The following is a 20,841-nucleotide window of genomic DNA, read 5'->3' as shown; positions in this document are numbered from 1 at the left end:
GACAACTTTATGCTTCTCTCTTAGTCATGACGGCACAGACTCGCCAGCTGAATCAGATGATGTGATTGTGGTGCTAAACAGCTTCCACAGTAAAATCATCAAAGTACAGGTACTGTAGGTATTTATATACATTTTATCCAGAAAATGTTCTGAGAGACATTAAAATGTATGTCAGTTACTCTTTATATTATTTTTTGCTTCTCTTTTCAAACACACTTATAATTTGTTATTAGGCTTAAAAGCAAATTTCTTAATTACACAAATATTTATTCCTTATCATGCATGTACAATAATTGCTTTTATTACATTGTTTGTTTTGTAGATAACTTTTTAAATCATGCTTTGCAGGTTATTGAAAGCCCAGCTTGCACATGGAAATGAAATCCTTTTGAACCTACTGTTTTGTAGTAATCTGTTTTTTTTGCTTACATGAAACACTAGTTTAATTTTTGTGGTAATATAAAGATAACATCTATAGTAAGATTGTCACTTAATCTGACAAAGTAATTTAGTATCTTTGAAAGTTCTTTGATTTTCTCCACTGAATATCCGACTGTCATCTGGTTTGTTTCGCAGGTGCAGAAAAAAGCTGATAAAGTGAATGAGGATCTCCTGAGCGATGGTACAGAGGACAGAGGAGTCTGGGAATCACTAACAAGGTGAGCCTGCAACACCAGTGTTCACAAAAGTACTTATTTTTATTTTATTTAACTAAGTGATTTTGTAAGAATGGGGAAGAAAAAAAACTAATACAGTAGTTAAAATGTTCATCTTGAGATTGTTCTTCTCTCTTTTCTGTGTACTACCTCTAAAAACCTTTCATACAGTTTCCTAGGAGAGATTATTAAATAGTACTGAAGTGTTTGAAAGGTAGCTCTCAGATGGTACCAGCAGGGTTTTTGTTTCATTATGTTTTCTCTTTTATCTGACGGAATTAGTAATGAGACACAAAGAATGCTGAATATTTACAGTACTTATGGTTAGAATGTGATAAACACATTATGCAGTGCTTTCATAGGAATTGTGGCCAAAACCATAGAAATTAAGGAATTTTCATAGTCTGAGCATTAGAAAGTCTTCAGGATTTTATTGGCAGACCAAATGCAAACAGAAAATAAGGTGGGTGAAAGTAAATGGAAATGGAATATTTGAATCATTCAATACAATATAATTTACTCCTTTGTAGTGTTTTTTTATTAGAAGGAAGCAAGAGTTTACCTCAGATGGCTGTAGTTAGTTATCAGGGCCTTCGTTGATACTGTATGTCTTATGGTTTTGAAGGTGGCCTAGGTGCTTTGCTAAGGGAGAAGAGAGTCAGAAGGTTCCCAGAGATTAAGGTTAATTCCAATCACTCTCTTTATCCGAATGCAGTTGTTCAGTGTGATTGCATGATGGTGTTTTGCTGACATTTATTTTCTAACTGTATGATTTGTCTGCTTTTTGCTCACTGTGTGAAGTTTGTGGAAATCTTTGGAGAAAAGGTAGGAAGTGTACAAATTTAGCAGTCATTTTAATATCAACTTCCATTTGCAAAGTTCTATCATTTCATGTGATACATGCTATTGTCCAGGCTTGCTCCTGAACATTTAAAAATCAGTAGTTATTCAGGTTAGGTAAAATAAGTAAACAATACATGGATGAATTTACTGTCATAGTCTCCATGTGTTGACACTGTCAGCCACTAAAATAATATGTATACTTCACAATTACTTGAGATAGCTTTCAAATAAGAGCACTTAGGAACTGTGAATGTGGTTTGATGAGATTGAATAAGTGTAAAATATTTATTCCAAATAGGATTGTGTTTCATGGAGTGTAGGCTAATCCCACAGACAAATCTTTATGGCGGTTAAGAAAAATCTGGCTGATCTACTGTAGGTGGTATTGTCTTGTTGAAAATGGAGTGTTTTCTATATATGTTTCTTAATAGAATTTGCCATTGTTAGAGGCTTTTGAAGTAAACACATTGAAACGAACTGCAACCCAGCATGCCGGGACTGTGTCAGCAGCAGTGCACAGTATATGATTGACAAGAACATCAATGCAAGCTATTACCTTATCAAGACAGTGCTGCAGGCATTACACCAGTGATTAATTGTTCACCCTCTTTCAGTGATGATGTCACATGTTGGCCTGGATACAGGCTGGAAACCGCTACTGTACCACCAGATATTCCACTCATGGATGACCTTCTAAGTCTAATTTTGTATTATCTACCATGTTGAAACAGCAGTCTTTTTCTTCCCTTGCAGAAAGCCTTGGTTTTAATGTCTTAATCGACTGGTAATGACTAGCTCAGATGATGCAGTTTGTCTGAAATTTAGTACCTCACTTAATATCTTCCTTACAACTCAGTCTTTGACCACTATATAATGCAAATGCAACTGCACAACAAGGTGTGGATATGAAACTGATATTCCAGTCCAGTGCCCAAAGCTGTTGTTCCAGGATAAGCCATATTATATCAATTCCATTGTACAAATGTGGCTTGCTTGTGTTGTATGTTTGGGCAAACAAATCTCTGGATAGATGCAAGTAAGTTGAGCCACTTCCAAAACAGTGTTTTAATCTAACATGTTCTTTTTGTCTGTTCCATATGTATGCTGGCTATTTTTTTTCTTTAACATAAAAAAGAATGCTTAGTCTGTGGTTTCCATTCTTCCATTCATATGGAAATTACATTTCAGTTGTTTTAATCATTATATGTTTTGGCATTTTGATATAATGATCTTTCTAAGTAAGATTTTCTTTGTTGCATTGTCGTAATTGCCATTTTAAAAGTTTGCAGACCTGTAAATTCGGAATAGTTGTTAAACAAGCACTAATTTCTTGCTGTCGTTGACATTTTTTTTTTCCAACGAGAAGTATAACAGGAGGATCTAAATCGGAAAATGCTGAGAACAAGAAAGAGGATGTTCTAAACATTTTCTCCCTTGCTTCAGGACATTTATATGAGCGCTTTCTAAGGTGAGTCGCCCACACATGGCATTTATCTCAAAAACAGCCCTTCTTTAGATATTTTTATGCCTTAGGAGTTTTTCCTCAGATAATCACCACCTACTCTTCTTTATTTCAGGATAATGATGCTTTCAGTTTTGCGGCACACCAAAACTCCCGTCAAGTTCTGGTTTCTAAAAAACTACCTCTCCCCTATGTTTAAGGTAATTCACTTGTGTGACTCCTTTAAAACTTCTTCTCTAGAATTTCATACTTGCTTGCTTTGCTCCACAGTCACCCTTGCAGGGATTTTATAAAACAGCCCCCATGTGGTGTCTTCTGTTTATACCCTTTTACCCTGTGTTCCACGTTTTACCCTTGTTTCTAAATTTGTCATTTTACCCATGGTGCTAAAGTGTTAAGGCTTACCAGTGACAGAAAAGGCTGGGCTAAGAAAGCTTAAAAGAATGAAAAATATTGTCCCCCACCTAAAGACAATGTGCACCTTAGTAAGAGCAAAATATGTTGACACCATTTTAGATTTAACATTTATCACTGCCATCCTAAAGCTCTTAATGGCGATATAAATTCAGGGGTTGATTTACTGCATATCTGACCTGTGAAGTCATTTAGTTCATTCAAAAGGAAGATGCAGTAAATATTGATTAAACAGTTTGGTATGACGTGTACAGTACAATATACAGTCTGCAAGAGTCATCTGTGTAGCCAGCTGTGAAGTGCTTCATATTGATAAACGGTTCTCATTGCAGTAGTTGATGAAAAGTGGTGATGCACTCCTGGACTCTAGCACTCTCATTTCTTTTGAGCCAGGAGGCTTTATAAAGTGATCTTCTATTGATGTAGATGGAAGAACCTCATACTTGTAGTTTTCTGGTTTTCAGTTCTAAAGTAGTTAGGCCTCTCATAAAAGAGGTTATTGTTAATGAAATGTCTTGAGGCTTCCAACTAAATTTCACATTTTGTCTGAGAATGGGCTAATGATGAAACAAAGCCAATTGTACTGCTAAGACTGCCCCCGTTGTGAAGCAAACCCCCTGTCTTGAACAGCAGTCAGCTACATGTATTCTCTGCCCTGAAACAGATAGGACTATTGGACTGGATGCCATGAATGAGAAACAGTGGCTGTGCTGGGGTTAAACCTTACACAGCAAAATCAGTTAAAGTGCTCATGGAAAAATTATTTAATTATTTACCTTTTTTACAGTAAATGTTATGCATATTGGACACAACATTCTTGACAAATGCGCCATGAAACCATTAAGTAGCAACTTATCACTTTGTCTAACAACCTGTGAAGAACTGCAAGTGCTTGGAGCTAAATTTCAAACAAACAAACAAAGCTGGCTTTCACCGAGATGCTCTGCTAGAGTTTGAAAACTTCTCATGTATATAAAGAACAGTTTTTACTGAAAAAAGATTTAAAAGGGAGGTAATAAAAATCAAACACCATAGTAAATCAGAAAAGCTATGCCATTAGGCTTCTTTGAATATATATTTGTAAAAGAATAATTTCTTCCGAGGCAGGGGGATAAAGTTATTTACTGCCGTATGAAAAGATTTGTGTTCTCTGCTTTGAATGCTTATTGACTTGTCTGCTAGGCATTTTCTCCATGGATAGCTCTAAGTATCAGCAAGTTCTTTCTGCCTGCAGAAGTAAACAACGAGTAAAAATTAGCCAGAAATTTATGTTAGGTAATGCAAATGAAATGGCATCAATTAACGTTTTTCCCTATGAGGTAATTCTGTGAGCGTTTATTTTTTGCAGGAATCGATTCCCCTCATGGCAAAAGCATATGGATTCCAGTATGAGCTGGTACAATACAAGTGGCCTCGCTGGCTCCACCAGCAGACTGAGAAGCAGAGAATTATCTGGGGATACAAGATCCTTTTTCTGGATGTGCTTTTCCCTCTGGCAGTGGATAAAATAATCTTTGTGGATGCTGACCAGGTATTGATGGAAACCGTGTTGCTATGACTGCTGATGATGAAGTTCTGTTTTAATCGATACATTAATAAAATGTCTATGAAAAATAGATACAGATATAACTTATGTTTCTCATGCCCTCTGCTTAAGGTGGAACTAAACAGCGGTCAGATTCGTAAGGTGAACCCACGTGCGGGATGAGAGAAAAACAAAACGGGGAACCTGCAGTCAGCAGAGGTTGTGGTTGCAAGCTCAGAGCAGGTGCAGGCAAACATAGACCAGGGTCCGTTCTCAAAAAACAAAGCTTTGTTGAAAGCTGGAGAGACGCAGAGGCACAACACAGTGATACCACAAAGGGGCAAATCCAGAATTGTGGCTAAGACAAGCAGGCAAGGGTCGTAGCACAGGAAATATGCAGGTTTAAAGCACAAAGGGGTAAATACAGAGACGTGGTCAGGGCGAAGCTGGGGTCTGGTATCCAGGAAGAAACAGAAGAAAGTAACAAGCTCAGGGGGGGGAGCCAAATATTCTGAACCAGACCTTAAATATCCAGCACCACCTGAGACGGGCATGGTTGTTAATTGCAGCAGCTGATACAGGTTTCCTATCAGAGTTTCCATGGCAAACAGTACAGACTGACAGTTGAAACTGTAATGAGTTTTTATTTAATCTATTAGGATAATCCTAATAGATAATATATATTATATATACAATACATATTACACTGTATATAGTTTTTTGGGGGAGGCAGCATTTTTATTGTAATCTTTTTCTGCTCTTGGGGTGTGCCAAAACGTTATTTTTTATTATATACATTGGATTGTAATAGTTTCCTCAGCGTACATTTCCTAATATTTGCAAGAGTGTTGCAATACATAAGACAAAAAGGCTCCCATGGAAATGGATTTATTTAAACACATATACAAAGAGATTCTGAAAAATGAACAAGTAATAGGTTTATTCCATGCTGAAAAAAAAGAAGAAAGAGAACACAACTTTTCGGCCGTGGAGCCTTCAGACTTGTTCCTTTGCAGCCTACGCATGCTGACGCAGCTACCCACCTGATTCTGTAAAATGGCCACTTCACTTTCCCCACAGTCTCCAGTCCTGTTTAGGTATGTCCCAGAATGATACCAGGGCACATATACTGAATAAGCCCTGTTGCTTGCAGCCTACACTGCAGACCAAGTAAAATACGTCACAGGGGACAGGGAGTGATTTCCTGCATGGTCTTGGGCTCACTCTCGTCCATTTGATGTTGAAACTTTGTGGTCAATCAGGTTCAAAGTCTTTAATAAAAAGAGAAATGGGTTAGAAGGTATGGAAGCCCATGTCAATGTTTTGTTTCCTCTTTTCCCTCTCAGATAGTGAGAACGAACTTGAAAGAGCTGAGGGACCTAGACTTGAAGGGAGCTCCCTATGGCTACACCCCGTTCTGTGACAGCCGCAAGGATATGGATGGGTACCGCTTCTGGAAGTCGGGGTACTGGGCCTCTCATCTGGGAAACAGGAAATACCACATCAGGTAGGCAAAAGGAATACTCTGAACTTCTTATCTGTGGTCTTTTCTCCTCACACTTTTTTATTGGTAATGCCAGTTTGCCATATGAAGGGAAAATGTGTCTTGAGTGGTTTTAACGTTTTTGTCCTGGTTTATCATGGTGACTTATTAATGATCAATTAATTCAGTTGAGACCAAAACACATATTAGTATCCAAATACTGATAAAATCGATATTTTTTCTAAAAACATGCAGGAATAAATAGAGCAGTGTTTCTTTGGATGCTCAGTATATATCATTTTAGCATTTTTTGTCATATGCAGTCAGTAAAAATCAATAAAACAGTAGTAAGAATTAACAGAGGACATGATGTTGGTCTTCTCAGTTGATCTTATCTCCCCCTTGGGAACGTATAATGTTTTCCCAAAAGTATTCCTCTACCCCACTTAATGTGCTAAACAGGGTCATTGTTTTAATAATTATATTGCTATTTTATGGTGCTGAAAAAAATATTGTATTTCAACTTTTGGTAAATTTTTGTTAATAGATTTGGACTCCACAGTGACTTCCCACAGACAAACTACCTAACCGTTTTTAAGGAAAACATTTGATGTAAAAGGAATATGTCTTAAACATTTAATGGTTTCAGTTTGATAGATTTTTCAGACTAAAGAGGGCTTTAGCAAAATTTCATATTCTGCATCTGTCCTTCTTTAGGAAATGAAGTACAATATATATAGGTACAGAGTGTGTAGGATATTATTCTCCTCATTGACTCTGTGGTAGAAGGCATTACTCAGCTGAGCCACGATGCATTCGATAGCGTATGAGCTGCAAGGCCTTTTATTTATGAGCTTTCCTTTTGTGGGAGAGGGTGAGTTATCTTGTGGTTTGCATTTTTAAAACACATTTCATAGTCTTTGTCTGATACTTTAAAAAGTAGTGATTCAGTTAATTGAACAAAAAGCGCATTTAGTACATAAACAAATCTTATTCATAAGTGGTTATAATTCAAAGGCAGAATAAGAGAGTTGAGGTGGGGTTAAACCGATATTGCTGACTGAAGAAGTGAGCAGCCCTTTGGTCTTCTCTGGCCAGTTTTATTGGTATTATTTATTCTCTTTCTCTGAAAGAATGCTATAAAAGAACAGGTCTGTAGGGAATTCTGGGTAGTGGTAGGATGCTACAGCTGTTGGCCCTCTCAGTGCAGGAAAAAATGTTTTACACATTTAGAAGAATTAGAAACTACTGGAACTAATAAATCAGGTCAGCAACCTTGGGTATAAAGCTTCTTTTTTCCACTGCCGTAAATAAGTGAAACATCTGCATTGCAACACTGTTTCAGCCACTTATAATAGTGTAGTATATATAATATAGGCACAGTAATACTAAACCTCCCTGTATTAACTGTCACAGATTAAAGAAGACAGGAGCAAACAGCCCTTTTATACATATAATAAAATTGTTGCTAGTGAGATAACTTTATTTGAAAATGCACCAAATTATAGTAATATAAATATTAGAACCCCTTATCAGTATATGATGTGTGTTGATAATTAAACTGAGGAATCTTCCCCTACCAACTTGAAATATGTAATGTCTTCAGCCTGAGTATAACTAGGGCATTACCAGCATTCTGCTATAAGTTAGAAATTATAAATATGAGCAATATACAGTATTGGAAATAAGTATGAAAAAGAGGAAAAAATTGACATATTTGGCAATTTACTTTTTAGAAATTCAAATAAAAATATAATGTTAAAATTAATGTATAAAAAATGAAATGATATTAAATAGAATCTTTTGTTGACTTACTACAATGTTATTTGTTATCAGGATACCCTGCCTCAATGCCATTATAGTAAGTGACTGCCTTGTTAGACCATCTACTAGGGGGATTTATTGTATTTCTCTTGTCTTTTCAAATAAATAAAATGGATTAAGGGAAACAGAGGTGAGATAGCCATTAAGGAACTGCAATCATCAAAAGGTATGATTTGAAAATCATACAATCAATTTTGGGAAATGAGATTTAGAATTTAAGAGATATAAAATGTTATAGAACTGGTTAATAGCTAGAAAACAGTAAAATAATGATGGTGCCATTAGTGAAGTTCCACAGTGATCTGTTTAGAAATACTGCTCTTCCTAATTCTAATTATATTGTAATAATTTGCATTCTAGTTTTGAATTAGTCATGTTTGCAGATAATACCAAACAAAATAAGACGATTAGCAAAGACGTTTTGATTTAGACAAAATTCAAGAATGGCCTAAAAGGCAGATTACAAACAATGTGGACTAAACTGTGTTACATGCAGATAGCAGAAACATAAATGTTAGAAAATATAGTAAATACAGATGCAGAATTTCAAAGCTACCTTTGAAAAAGACTTTAAGTGTTGCATCATTTTCATCTTTGAGACAATGTAAGTAGTAAATAGGGCAAAAGTTTTAGAATGTATAAAATGTCAAATTAAAATCAAGAGATTTTATAATTACATATAAAATTAATAAAAACAAATAACCATTTATAATATCATGTATAATTTTGGTGTATCACATTACAGACAAGATACTGCTTCTCTGGAATCAGTCCATTGAAAAGCAGCCAAGGTACATTCCAGGACATTCCAGGACAGAATGTCCTACAGTGACAGGCTTAAAAAGCTTAATCTTTTTAGTCTTGAATGAAGAACATTATGGGAGGACCTGATTTAAGTATTCCAAGTCCATAAAGGTGCTGATAAATTCAAAACGTAAGACTTCTTCACAGTCAAAAGTGAAAAATGAATCACAAGTGGAAACTCTTATGAGGTACTATATATTTAAAATGGAGAAGAGGAGGCACTTTTTTAGAAAGGCTGATACAATTATGGTGTCAAAAATGATAGCCTGGCATCTTTCAGGAAGCAGCTGGATTAGGTCCTCAAATCAATTAGCTATTACAAAATCCAGATAGATCAGAGGATTATATTTGTGTGTTTGTTACTATTCTTACGTTCTTACAAATACAGGCAGGTATACCATATTTCCATTTCAAATACTGTATGTGAGAGCACTGTGACTGTTCTAGGACTGCCTGACAATGACAGTGAAGCATCTCAATATACTGTACTATGTGAAGAGTTTTCATTTTTACTCAAAAGCTATTGATCCACCATGTGTAATTTGCATTATTTTTTCCATCTGTGCATACATAGAGGCATCAGAATCAAAGGGAAAAATTACATTGCACATAATTTAATTGAAATTTAATGAACTATCACTAAAACAAATAGCAGCGAGCCATTTATGGCCCCTTAGGTTTTCATAAAGCAAATTACGGACAAGACTGTGGATTCTTCTAGAAGCTATCCTTGGAGACAGTGGCTGTGTGGGAGTGAGAGGGGCAGACTGTGGCTGTGCCTTTGCTCTGGTGCTGCATAATCAGCCACTGCCTGGCTGCTCCAGCTGGCACACTGCTCTTTCAGACAGCTCTGCAGCTGTGAAATTTATCACCCCAACCAATCCGTGAGGTAGAATTACTTCTTAAGATTGGATTTACACTTCTAAAAATCCTCTGGATCATTTTTATTTCAGGTTTTCTACTCAAAATTGGATTACAGCATCAAATGTGATTCCAGGCATTATTGTAGACAGGTTACAAGCAGATGGACAGAGGGACAGCATTTTATTCCGTAGGCTGTTACCTATATAATTATTAGCATGCCTTTTCTAATGTCATTCCAAAAGCATGACATTTTTTGAGAGGTTGAGAGCTTATATATTTATTAAGGTGAATAGATTTTTTCACTCTTAACGATGTCAAATGCTTGTGTACAGGTTAGAGCAGGGAGGCATGTCAGCATTTGGGCTGCCAAGGAAAAAGTCGTGAAAAAGTTACTTTACTCAGGTAAATAACGAAGAAAAGGACAGGGACAGAGAATAGTGGGGCCTGAGGAAAACTCCAAAGCCAACACATTCTGTATTTCACTCTTTCTTGTTACTTTTCAGTTCTTTATGGTCTAATGGTTGATAACTCATACTTTATCCTACGGTGCCTCTGTTCAGTACAGAAACCCATATCTGTGTTCATGGCTGTCATTTTCAGTGCCCTATATGTTGTTGATCTGAAGAAGTTCAGGAAGATTGCTGCTGGCGACAGACTGCGTGGTCAGTATCAAGCACTGAGCCAGGACCCGAACAGCTTGTCTAACCTGGATCAGGTATGTGGCTACCTGTGGATGGGAGATGAATGAAGGCAATTGTAAATGTGTTTGCAGTTTTAAAAGAAAAAGAAGCACTCAGCATGCACACTGGGCCTAATTCACTCTATAGCTGTATTTAATGAGTTTTGTGTATTTGCTGATGGAGAGTTGTTTAAAAGTAATTGTAATTTTCATCAAGTAACTATTACTAAAATCGTAATACATTCAAAAAGGATGGGGGAATGGTGGTATACTTGTTATAGTACCTGTGCTTCACAGTTTCAGGAGCCTATGTTCAATTCTGGGGCTCTGCTGTCTGTCTGTGTGAAGTTCATGTAGGCTTTCTCTTCTGGGTGTTCTGTTTTATTCTCCCACCTCTATAAGAAGGGTAGGCTAGGTTTCATTGGGAATTCTTCAATTGTAACACAGAGAAAATAAAATCCTTACTGGTAGGAGAGTGTTTTCACTTTTCTGTTTCTATCACCCTTGCCTGCATGTAGACTTCAAAAATAAAAGGCTTTTGTTATGATTAATAGAATGAGCTTCATATATTTGTGTGTCAAAAGCACTGAGGTATCGTTTGAAAAACACATCTCCATATGAAAAAGCAAGCATCTGGTCTTTCAGCTGCTGATTCAGGGGCAAGGTTGCACCTGGTTTTGGAAAATACAATAAATTCAATGTCTTTGCTTCTTAGGCTAAAAGCAGGATGAGTGTTATTTAATTTTCTTGAATTTTAATCTAATCTAATAGGTTTCAATTTAATTAAATTTTCCTTAACAAGAATGAGTGTACTTGAAAGCATGTGTGGCATATTCACTTTCAATAGTATATAAAGTAGTATATAAAGTTAGGATAACAATTTCTGTACTCCCTTCAGCTCTGTGGTCCTAATTTGTCCATAAATACAACAAAACCAATTGTATCCTATTTGCAAATTAAAAAAAAAGAGATTATAATTAAATCCATAAAAGTCTACAAGAGTAGAGACATACTTAGCTATGCTGTTTAGCAGCACAGATCTGCTGAAACACAATTTATGATGTTTCCCTACCATTATCCCTATTAGACTGAAGCTGAGAATGCAATATGACCAAAATGTTGTGCTCAACATTATCTATTGAGATCTGATGCTGCAGATCAATTTGAAGATAGCTAGAACATGTGCTTCTAAATTACTTTTCAAATTAGATTCTTTGGTGCATTAACATATGGAATGTAAAAATAGTTACAGATAGGTTTGTAAGGCCCACCTAGCTTGTTTGATTGCTAGTAACAAAATGATCTGAAAATCCTGTCCATCCAATTCCTAAAAGAAGGCACAGCATATGGACAATACAATATACAATATAGTTCCCTGGAGTCCTCCACTGCTTACAATTCCTATTGTAAATGTCAAATGTCGGGAGCCATTCTTGCCATTCTTCTCCAGTTTGCTAAGAGGGATTTGGGGCACTCTTTGCCTTGGTAGGAATTTCTAGGGCCCCTAAGGGTCCATCTGCCATTGCATTTGATACAGGTGGTGGCATGGTTGGCAATTCTGGTGGACTGGCGGGGGGCCCAACCTATCCCTGCAGGTTCTGGCTATGCCATCCATTTGTAATTATATTTTGCGTCTTCCATTTTTAGCAGACCTTTTTTTCCTCATTTCTTAAATCCTAGGTACATTCAGAAGTGTTGATTTTGGTTTCTTAAATGCAGTTAGGAGAATGTCCTGACCTCTTTTCCTTTTTTGAAGGATCTGCCCAACAACATGATCCACCAGGTGGCGATCAAGTCTCTGCCTCAGGAGTGGCTGTGGTGCGAGACCTGGTGTGATGACAACTCCAAGAGTGCAGCTAAGACGATTGATTTGGTTGGTGCCACTACATCCTTACTGAATAATACTGTATTAGAAATTAATAAATATTTAAATGATTTAAGTGGTTATCATCTGTTAATTCCTCTTTTTTTTTCCCTTTTTGGGCAACATGTTATTTGAAAACATGCCTGTGCTTAGATTTCCAATGTGTGGAGTTAATAAACATGATGGCTTTCTTTATCTGAATCTCAGACATGAGACATTATAACTGCAAAAATGGATAGTGAAGGACAGCATAAAATGATACAAAATGATATATTTTTGTGGACTGAAGAAATCTAATGTAGAGACCACTTCTCCAATTTGTTTTGTCATATTTAAAAATACTATATACATTATTAGGTTTGTACTAGCTAGTGTATTTTTAGTAGTAGTTTTCTTCTGTATGGGTTTTGAACACTAACATTCTTCATGTCTAGTTTAAGTTCAGAAGTATGTAACTTGATTAAGAACTGTGGGACCTATTGTGAAACTTTTAGATGTGTAAAAATCCCTTTGATTTAAGTAAGCTCTGATGGCCTGAAGGCCTTTTTTGTTTTTTGTTTTTTTCATTTTCCATCTCTTCCTTTGCCTTGCTCCTCCCTCACAAAGAAATAAGAATCTGAGAAAATATTTTTGTAGGGATGCTATGTTTGTTGTGTATGTAACAATAATGTAGCACCAATTGTTAGTTTTTCTAGAGACTGCAAAACCTAGGCTTTTGGGTTTTTTTTAATTTAAAGACACTCTAGTTCTGTTTTGCTGTCAAAGTTAGTAGTAGTCTACAGTATATCTCTCCTGACCTTGACATGACTTAGTGCTCTCCCTTGCCAAACGTTGATGTATCGGACTACCAAAATGAGCACTGTACTCTTACATGTGAGCCATTGCCGGGGCTGGCAGATGGTTTTTATAGACATAAAAACATCTATCCAGATGTTTACTTTACCTGGGGACTCAATAAGTCCTAATTTCAATTTTAGAACATGCAGCTTCACGGGCGGTTGAGATTAATTATTTTTTTTCTACATGTACCTACAGTACAGGGAAAAATTATTGAAAGTAATCGTAAGTAATTTCTGTGGAATTTAGTGAGACAGGTACTTTTCAGAATAGAAATCCTATTTGTAAATTACTTTGTTCAGGTTGTTATGAGCAACTGCACTTTGAAAGGGTCATTAAGGAACTGATATCAAGTGTCATATAATTCAAAAAGTGTCTTGCTTCATTACACTTTCTGGGGTACATTTGTACTATACATTTTGAATTAGGCTTACTGGAGGGATATGAAACACTGGCATTGATTTTAATCATGAAAGGACAAAACTTGTTTTTATGAAACAATATAAATAGGATTATTCATTCTGTGAACCTGTGCATTTGTGTGGGTGAGTTGCATTGAAAATAAATATGTAAATGTATTCTGAAACTGGGTAATACATCACAATAGTGGCTGCTTGTTTTGCATAAGAATAAATTTTGCTGCTTCTGAAATGATTTCAGTCACCCAGACAGGCATTTATTGATGGCATGAGCTATCACTTACCAATCTGAACATGGCTGAATACCCACATAAATGAGAAGGAATACAGTAACAGTATTTGTTAAACTGTGATCAAAGTAAAACCAAGTGATTAGGTTTACTTGAAGAAAAAAGCTTCAGCAATTTATTACTTTATTATTGTAATGTATAATGTTATTATTGTAGTAGATGTTGGTTTTTATATATTGGAGTGTTTATGTTTGTGGCTACAGGATACTTTTTGAGACAACCAAGAAGACAAAATTAACCTCTATTAACTTAAAATTTAAAGACAGTAAATATTAAGTAACATTAAGCTATAATGTGCAGATCAACAGTTTTATAATAGTGTTAATATTACACTTTGCCAGACTTTAGGTGAAATGTTTTGTTTCTGGGGATCCCCGTAGTCCCCAAAGATCCCCAGGGTTAGAAGTTCAGGGTGGCATGGTGGCGCAGTGGTTAGCATTGCTGCCTCGTAGTGCTGGGGCTCTGGGTTCAATTCCAGACCTAGGGTGCTGTCTGCGAGGAGTTTGCCGTTTTCTCCCATAGTTCAAAGACATACTAGTAGGTTAATTGGCTTCTGGGAAATTTGACCCTGGTGTTGAGTGTGTGTGTTTGTGTCTGGGTTATCCCTCCAATGGATGTACCCTGCATCGCACCCGTTGCTTGCCGGGATAGGCTCCGACTTCCCCCACAACCCTGAATTGGATGAAGCAAATGTGTGGATGGATTAGAGATTCAAAAACATGCAAAACTCCACTTTTGTGTAGCGAAAGTGAGTTCCCATTGTTTGAACTGACCTTTTGTTTCGATGGAGTATGGCATTTTTTTCTGTTTTTCTTTGATGGTCACAAGTTTAAAAAAAAAACTAATTGACGCTGCTTTCATTTTAGACCTACTTCACAATGGAACTACTGTACATTTCCGTTTTATTATCAGATGTGGTTAATCACTGGAGGACGTCATAATAAGTATGTGCCGTGTTAAAAATGATATGCTGTGAAAATAGAAATCATAATGGAAATCTTTCCATATGTGGCAGCAGTGCAACTATTAAATATAGCAACAAATTGAATGTTACCATACCAATGGAAGTGGTGATGGATGGAACATAGCAACGGGTAAAGCTGGAATTGAATTGTTCCAAATTTATCACGTTGTAAGACCGCAGAGAGAAATGCGCTTTGTATCCCCTGAACAAGTGAGACAGATGGGCACTTCCTGACTTCAGACACCAATTAATGCTAGCAAATAAAAAAGCAGGCGCAGCTTTCATTTTGAATGAAATTTATTAGAAAGGTGAAATAGGATCCGAGACCTCAAAAAAGAAAATGACAGTTAAAAAGTATAAAATATCCTAACGTGTTGTTTTCTGAACCTTTACAGTGCAATAACCCCAAGACAAAGGAGCCCAAGCTAAAGGCTGCAATGAGAATTGTGCCCGAGTGGATGGAGTATGACACTGAAATTAAGCAGCTGTTGAAGCATGCTGAAGATAAGAACCTCAAAGACACCAGCCAGTCTGCAAGGACAAAAAATAAGAGAGGTAAAAAAAGAAACAGTACTGTATTAGATTCTGAATTCTCCTGATTCCCTGCTACTGAACTAGTTTTGCAGTTTTCTTTACAAGTACTGTACCATACAAACTATTTTTCACCAAGTACCAGCAGAAGGAATTATTTGGTTCTGATCAATTAATATTATCTCTTCACTTTACACAGCCCTACAGTTTCATAGAGAAACTAGTCACAAGCATAGTGTGCTTGTGACACAACACCAACTTCAAAAACATGTAGATCCATACAGTACATACAGTGCATATATAGTGATACTGATTTCACAAACTGCAGAGTGCTACTGTCATATGTGGCAAAAAGTGCAAACCTTGTAATGACAATTGTTTTCAGATTTTAAGTTCTGTGTTGGTTCTTTTTGTCCACAGACCCTGAACGTGATGAACTTTAGCATTTGTGTTTTGTGCGTGGAAGAAACGGAGACAATTTGCACAGCTAAACTACTCCATGAAGCTGGAAGATTTCCTCACTGTAAAGATGTACAGTTTACAAGAGTTTTGCCAGGACGAAAAATTTACTGGAGCTGAAAAATGTTTAACAAACAACAATAACAAAAATTATAAGAAAATGTGTACAGTTTTCTAACGGCTACTTTTTCTTTCACAACACTGAACGCTGTGAGATTTTCTGTTGGGAAAAAAAAACACGTTTGCACTGATAATGCCAAAAAGATGATCTTTGTACTGTAGGTGAGCACCACCACATATACTTCCCGTTCAACACCTTCTCATCTATATAATGAACATTTCCTATCCATCCATTTTCAGTAATAACTTATAGAGAGTTGCAGTGAGTGGGAACTGAACGCAACAGACAGTGGGAGAGAGAGAGATGGGATGCTAATCAATCGCAGGGCACTCCCACACACCTACAAGGTACAGTTAAGAGATTAGCCTAGACACTCTCTCTCAGAACTGGGGGAGGAAACCAAAACATCATGCAGATTCCATACAGAATGTGCCCCATGCCAGACACAAAGGTTTGAGGCAGCTGCCCTAGCTGCCACACATCTGTTGCCCCAGAACATGTTTTAGTCCCTTTTACGTGAACAGTGGAATTCAAATTTTAAATACTATAGAATTATAGTGTTATTAATGAATCATCTAGATTGTACTGTTAGTTTAGATATCCATATATATATAATGTTTTTATCTATATGCCTGCCATTGTAGAGAATGTACAGACTTCTAGATTATAAACTATAGCTGCAGTTCCACATGCTTCACCAGCAAGCCTAACCCAGTCACTAGCTTTTTTGTTTCCATAGCTCTTCAGTGAATCAGTTATCTGCAGTAACCTGTGCCATGGGTTTGCATAAAGAAATGAGTGACAAAGCACCTATTTTTGTTGAAGTATGAAAAAACAGCACATCCTATGACTCTTGTCATTTTAGAGTAATCTGATTACTTTAGGATTTTAGTCCAAGTATTCTCTGTACCTTCAACTGTATTTGCATGGCAATCAAATAAAATGTGTTTTGTCCTTCCTCTAGAGAAAGATTGTGGGTATATTCAAGATGCTGTGAAATATCAACATTTTTTTGATTGAATGCAAACAGCATGAAGCTAGACCTTGCCCTTTGTGGTCCTTTGTTTATGTTAGAGTGGGTTGTTATGTGAAGCACAATGCAGATCCTTTGTGTGCATGTCTTCTTAATTACTCCATTTGACATCACTCGGTTTCAGAAAACTTTGCCATTGTGCCATTGTTCCTGAAACTTTGCAAAGGAAGCTTTAAACCTGTGTAGGTCTTTTTTTCTTTGTGGGCTCTAACAAATAAAACCAGAGTTTGATACTGTACTTTAGAATAATTGTTAGTCTCAGGCTTTCCATTCTGTAAAAAGGTAACAAGATGGGCTCTTGCCTTTATACAGTTTCTGAACTGGAATTAGAGAAGATTATAGACTGTCATAGTCCAGGTCTGAGATGACCATTTTGCTTCCAGTACTTAATGAAAATGGTACTGTGCTTTCGTACTAGTGGGAGTGACGCTGTGTAGGACAGGAGTGTGGAGTAACAGTTAAGGCCCTGTGCTCATAAATCAAAGGGTGTGGGTTTGCATCCTGTGTGGGCTGTTGATGTTATATCCTTCAGCAAGGTACTGTACTTCACTCAGATTGTTTCATCCAAGTTTTCAGCACCTTGGATAAAAAATTAAATACTTTTAACTGTATTTTAGTTTTGTTTAAAAATTGTATGGATATTTGAAGCAATTTCCAGCAGAACACTACTGTAATTTCAGTGCATGTTTTACTTGTTCTTCAATACCATTTGCAGCTATTTCCTTTTATAGCAATTTAAATTATTCTGAACCATGTCAGAAAATTTGTATTCTAGCATTGAGTGACTAAAACAAATCTTGCCCCTACTCAAAACTGTTTGTAAGAATTCCTTTGAAAGGTCACACTTCTCTTAAACTCTCTGGATTTGAGAGTTCTAATGTATTCACAGCATCACGAACCTGAAACATTTGAACAGTTTGTTCTGCAGTCTCCCCAATTTTTTTTTTCTTTGTTAATGCATCAGGTTAAATGTTTTTATGAGTTAGAGAAGGGGTACTTTCAATGAGTTTACAGGAACTGGGTTGATATTTGAAACATTATCTGTGCAAGTGGATTTTTGTTCCCCTCAAAAGCAAGTTGTTAAAAATCCTTTAGGTCCAGTACTTAAAACCACACAAAAATACAGCATCATTACACAGGTCTAGTCATCCCACATAATCCCAAGGATTAGACCATAGGTCTAATCATCCCACACAGATCCCATGCATTTTGTAAGTCTTTCCTATAGCAAGTACTTTACCTTGAACATTGACAAAAACAATAATTCTTCCTAGTAAAGGGTTTTGATATAAATTTAGAATTGCCAGTTATTGTTTTTTCCACCAAATATGACATAGCCAAATGTGTTTTCACATCTTGGCTCACAGCCTCAAACGCACACAGGGGCGAAGAAGGAAGTGTGGGCAGAATCCTTCAACCTGCCCACCTTCCAGCCACTTATTTAAAATAGAATAGGAAGGTTCAGCGTGGATTTGCAGAGACACGTATTACTCATTGATAGACACCAGATGCCTGCAAGTGCCCGGGAGTCGAAAGTGCCAAGAGCAGGGTGAGCTGACTAAGGCTGACTTCAATTTTGTGCTACTACTTGAGAACTTCCAGTCACAGTCGGCTGGAGACATGACCCAGGTTCAAACCCACAACAGCTCAATCTGCATTCAAAGTGCCTTTACCAATTAGATCACCCACGTGAGCACAGAGGGCTTTCATTTTGAAGACCCCAATTAAAAGTTAGGAACCTGCAACTGTCCAGTTTCAGTACTTTTGAATCAGAGAGGTTTTACTTCCAAGCCAATTTTTTTTTTTTAAAAGCAATGGTTAAACTATATAGGCTTCCTTAGATTTGTTCAACATCAGTATTGAAATTGGACAAATTTAGTTTAAAAAAAACTTGCCAAAATTGCAGAAACTCAGCTAAGTTGGTTTGAATGAGGCATTTTTAATGTTGCATATAACTGGTTATGGAACTGTGTGAATAACTTACAGTATAGGGAAACCATGAGAGGCTTTATAAGACTAAAGCAGATTAAAATAGTTTTTTTATGTAATTATCCAGAGAAGCAGCAGGAAAGTTCATCATAAATAGATCTTTATTTACAAATTCAGAATTAATTATAATATAAAACCAGAACAAGTTTTAAAGGCATGAAGAGGGAAGGAACGCTTCAAAACTGGTTGACAATCCATTGTAAAGTGTCATTTTACATGCACCTTAAATTGTAGTGGTCATTCAGAAATCTACACAAACATTTTGTAAGTCCAGCTTCATCAATAGTTTCAGCCATCTTCAGACATACTGCATTATGCATGTCTGAAGTATACTACATGTTGAATAACTCTGGGAACATGATCCACACAGCCCAGGAAAGTACTAAACCTGCTACACCAAAAGACAGGTCCTTAGCTTTAGGGAGGGACTTTGACATCAAATCAAGTGAAGGAACCAAACTTCTGTACATTTGGTCAGAACCTGATTTGAACTACCCTAAGCATATGGTCCACACAGTCCAGGTCAGAGCCAAACCTGCTGCACCAGAAGACAAGCTGTTCCTGAGTGCAGTTTGAATGTTCTTGGAGTATCATTTAATACTCCAGAAAATGTTTATTACATTTTATCTCTAAAATATTTAGTCCAAAAACATCAAAATTACTTTTGTTAAAGGAACTCGAATCCAAATATTACAGCCTGGTAGGAAGAGGGGGAAAAAAAACAAACAATCCTCTGTTCACCACTTCATCCCCCATTTAATTGCAAGTGGCTGCTGCTTACCATCTTAGTTTAAATGAAAGTCCCATTAGATTCTTCCTGGATGGTGTGCCAATAGAAAACTTAAAGAAAAGTCCTTAATGCTAATAGTGATTGTTCACCTGAGAGGTTTAGCTCCAAGGTATATACTGTAGAACAGTAAATTGAAAGTGTTACAGATTAATTTTTAAATTCTTATTAGCATTTACACACTGCCACAGCCTTCATAGAGTGCACTGGCAAGTTTCAACTAAAACACTTCAACAACCTTTCACTTTCAACATGGTTCCTCAACTCAAATCTTTGAGGGACATGGTGAAGCTGATAAGACCCTATGAAAACTTGATTTCTTGTTTATATGTAAAGGACTAAATTAGCCCAATAATGCAAATAAAGATTAACAACAAAGATCTTAGAATGAATGAAAACAAGACCCTGCAGCACTTGAAAACACTATTGGTAGTTTATACTGTATAATGAATTAATTTTAGGAATCCAAGATCTATTTCTGCAGATGAGAACATGTTTAAGGTGCTTGCAGACATCATCCTGTACTTTGGTAAAGTTGTCTTCCATTAAACAAAATTCTGGCCCCTTCCAGTTTTCTTGTTGCAGATCCCTGAGCCAGTCTCTCCAGCTTCAGTTAAAATTGAATTTGAAGTTAAAAGGTCCTGAGCCAAAGGGATTGAATCCCGTCCACGTTTTCCAGCCTCTTTGGAAATGAGGTCCACTCCCACCACTCTGCTGGTTCTCTGGGTCCAGAGGATCCTCCCCTTGATCAAACTTCCTCCTCATTTCTGCAGAAACACACACAGGATTAGATACTTTACTTGCTCTAAGAAGCTGCTTCAATTGAATAGTTGAAAGATTTAGTTTGCTTATAAAATACAACAATTAAAGCACCAACATGTGTAAGAGCTGGGAACACATAGTTTAAATTAATCTTTATCAAGTCAGTGAAGGCTTTGATTGTGTAACTGAGGGCTCAGCTGAAACAAACAGCTTTTTGTCACCAGGACTGGG

The 20,841-nt window shown here is 36.7% G+C and overlaps 2 protein-coding genes across 6 annotated transcripts in view; one reads left to right on the top strand and one right to left on the bottom strand.

The window, feature by feature from the left end:
- uggt2 (UDP-glucose glycoprotein glucosyltransferase 2) overlaps window positions 1-16,070 on the top strand; it is a 92,948-nt gene extending 76,878 nt beyond the window's left edge. The window contains exons 31-41 of one of the 3 annotated variants that reach the window (XM_088603667.1): window positions 25-109; window positions 577-659; window positions 1,458-1,481; window positions 2,866-2,967; window positions 3,077-3,161; window positions 4,724-4,906; window positions 6,247-6,407; window positions 10,476-10,590; window positions 12,311-12,427; window positions 15,324-15,483; window positions 15,880-16,070. In XM_088603667.1, the coding sequence (XP_088459793.1) occupies window positions 25-109; window positions 577-659; window positions 1,458-1,481; window positions 2,866-2,967; window positions 3,077-3,161; window positions 4,724-4,906; window positions 6,247-6,407; window positions 10,476-10,590; window positions 12,311-12,427; window positions 15,324-15,483; window positions 15,880-15,902 (1,138 nt within the window). In that variant the 3' untranslated portion in view covers window positions 15,903-16,070. The other 2 variants (XM_088603675.1, XM_088603685.1) reach the window with 2 other exon arrangements.
- A 3,074-nt stretch (window positions 16,071-19,144) lies between these two features.
- dnajc3a (DnaJ (Hsp40) homolog, subfamily C, member 3a) overlaps window positions 19,145-20,841 on the bottom strand; it is a 29,168-nt gene continuing 27,471 nt past the window's right edge. For all 3 annotated transcript variants that reach the window (XM_088603735.1, XM_088603744.1, XM_088603725.1), the window contains one exon: window positions 19,145-20,615. In XM_088603735.1, the coding sequence (XP_088459861.1) occupies window positions 20,458-20,615 (158 nt within the window). In that variant the 3' untranslated portion in view covers window positions 19,145-20,457. The remainder of the gene's footprint in view (window positions 20,616-20,841) is intronic.

The sequence above is a fragment of the Lepisosteus platostomus genome, chromosome 2 (genome assembly GCF_059453375.1).
Source record: "Lepisosteus platostomus isolate fLepPlt1 chromosome 2, fLepPlt1.hap1, whole genome shotgun sequence".
Lineage (NCBI taxonomy): Eukaryota > Metazoa > Chordata > Actinopteri > Semionotiformes > Lepisosteidae > Lepisosteus > Lepisosteus platostomus.
The sequence above is the reverse complement of the archived record's forward strand: the minus strand, read 5'-3'. Positions and strand labels throughout refer to the sequence as shown.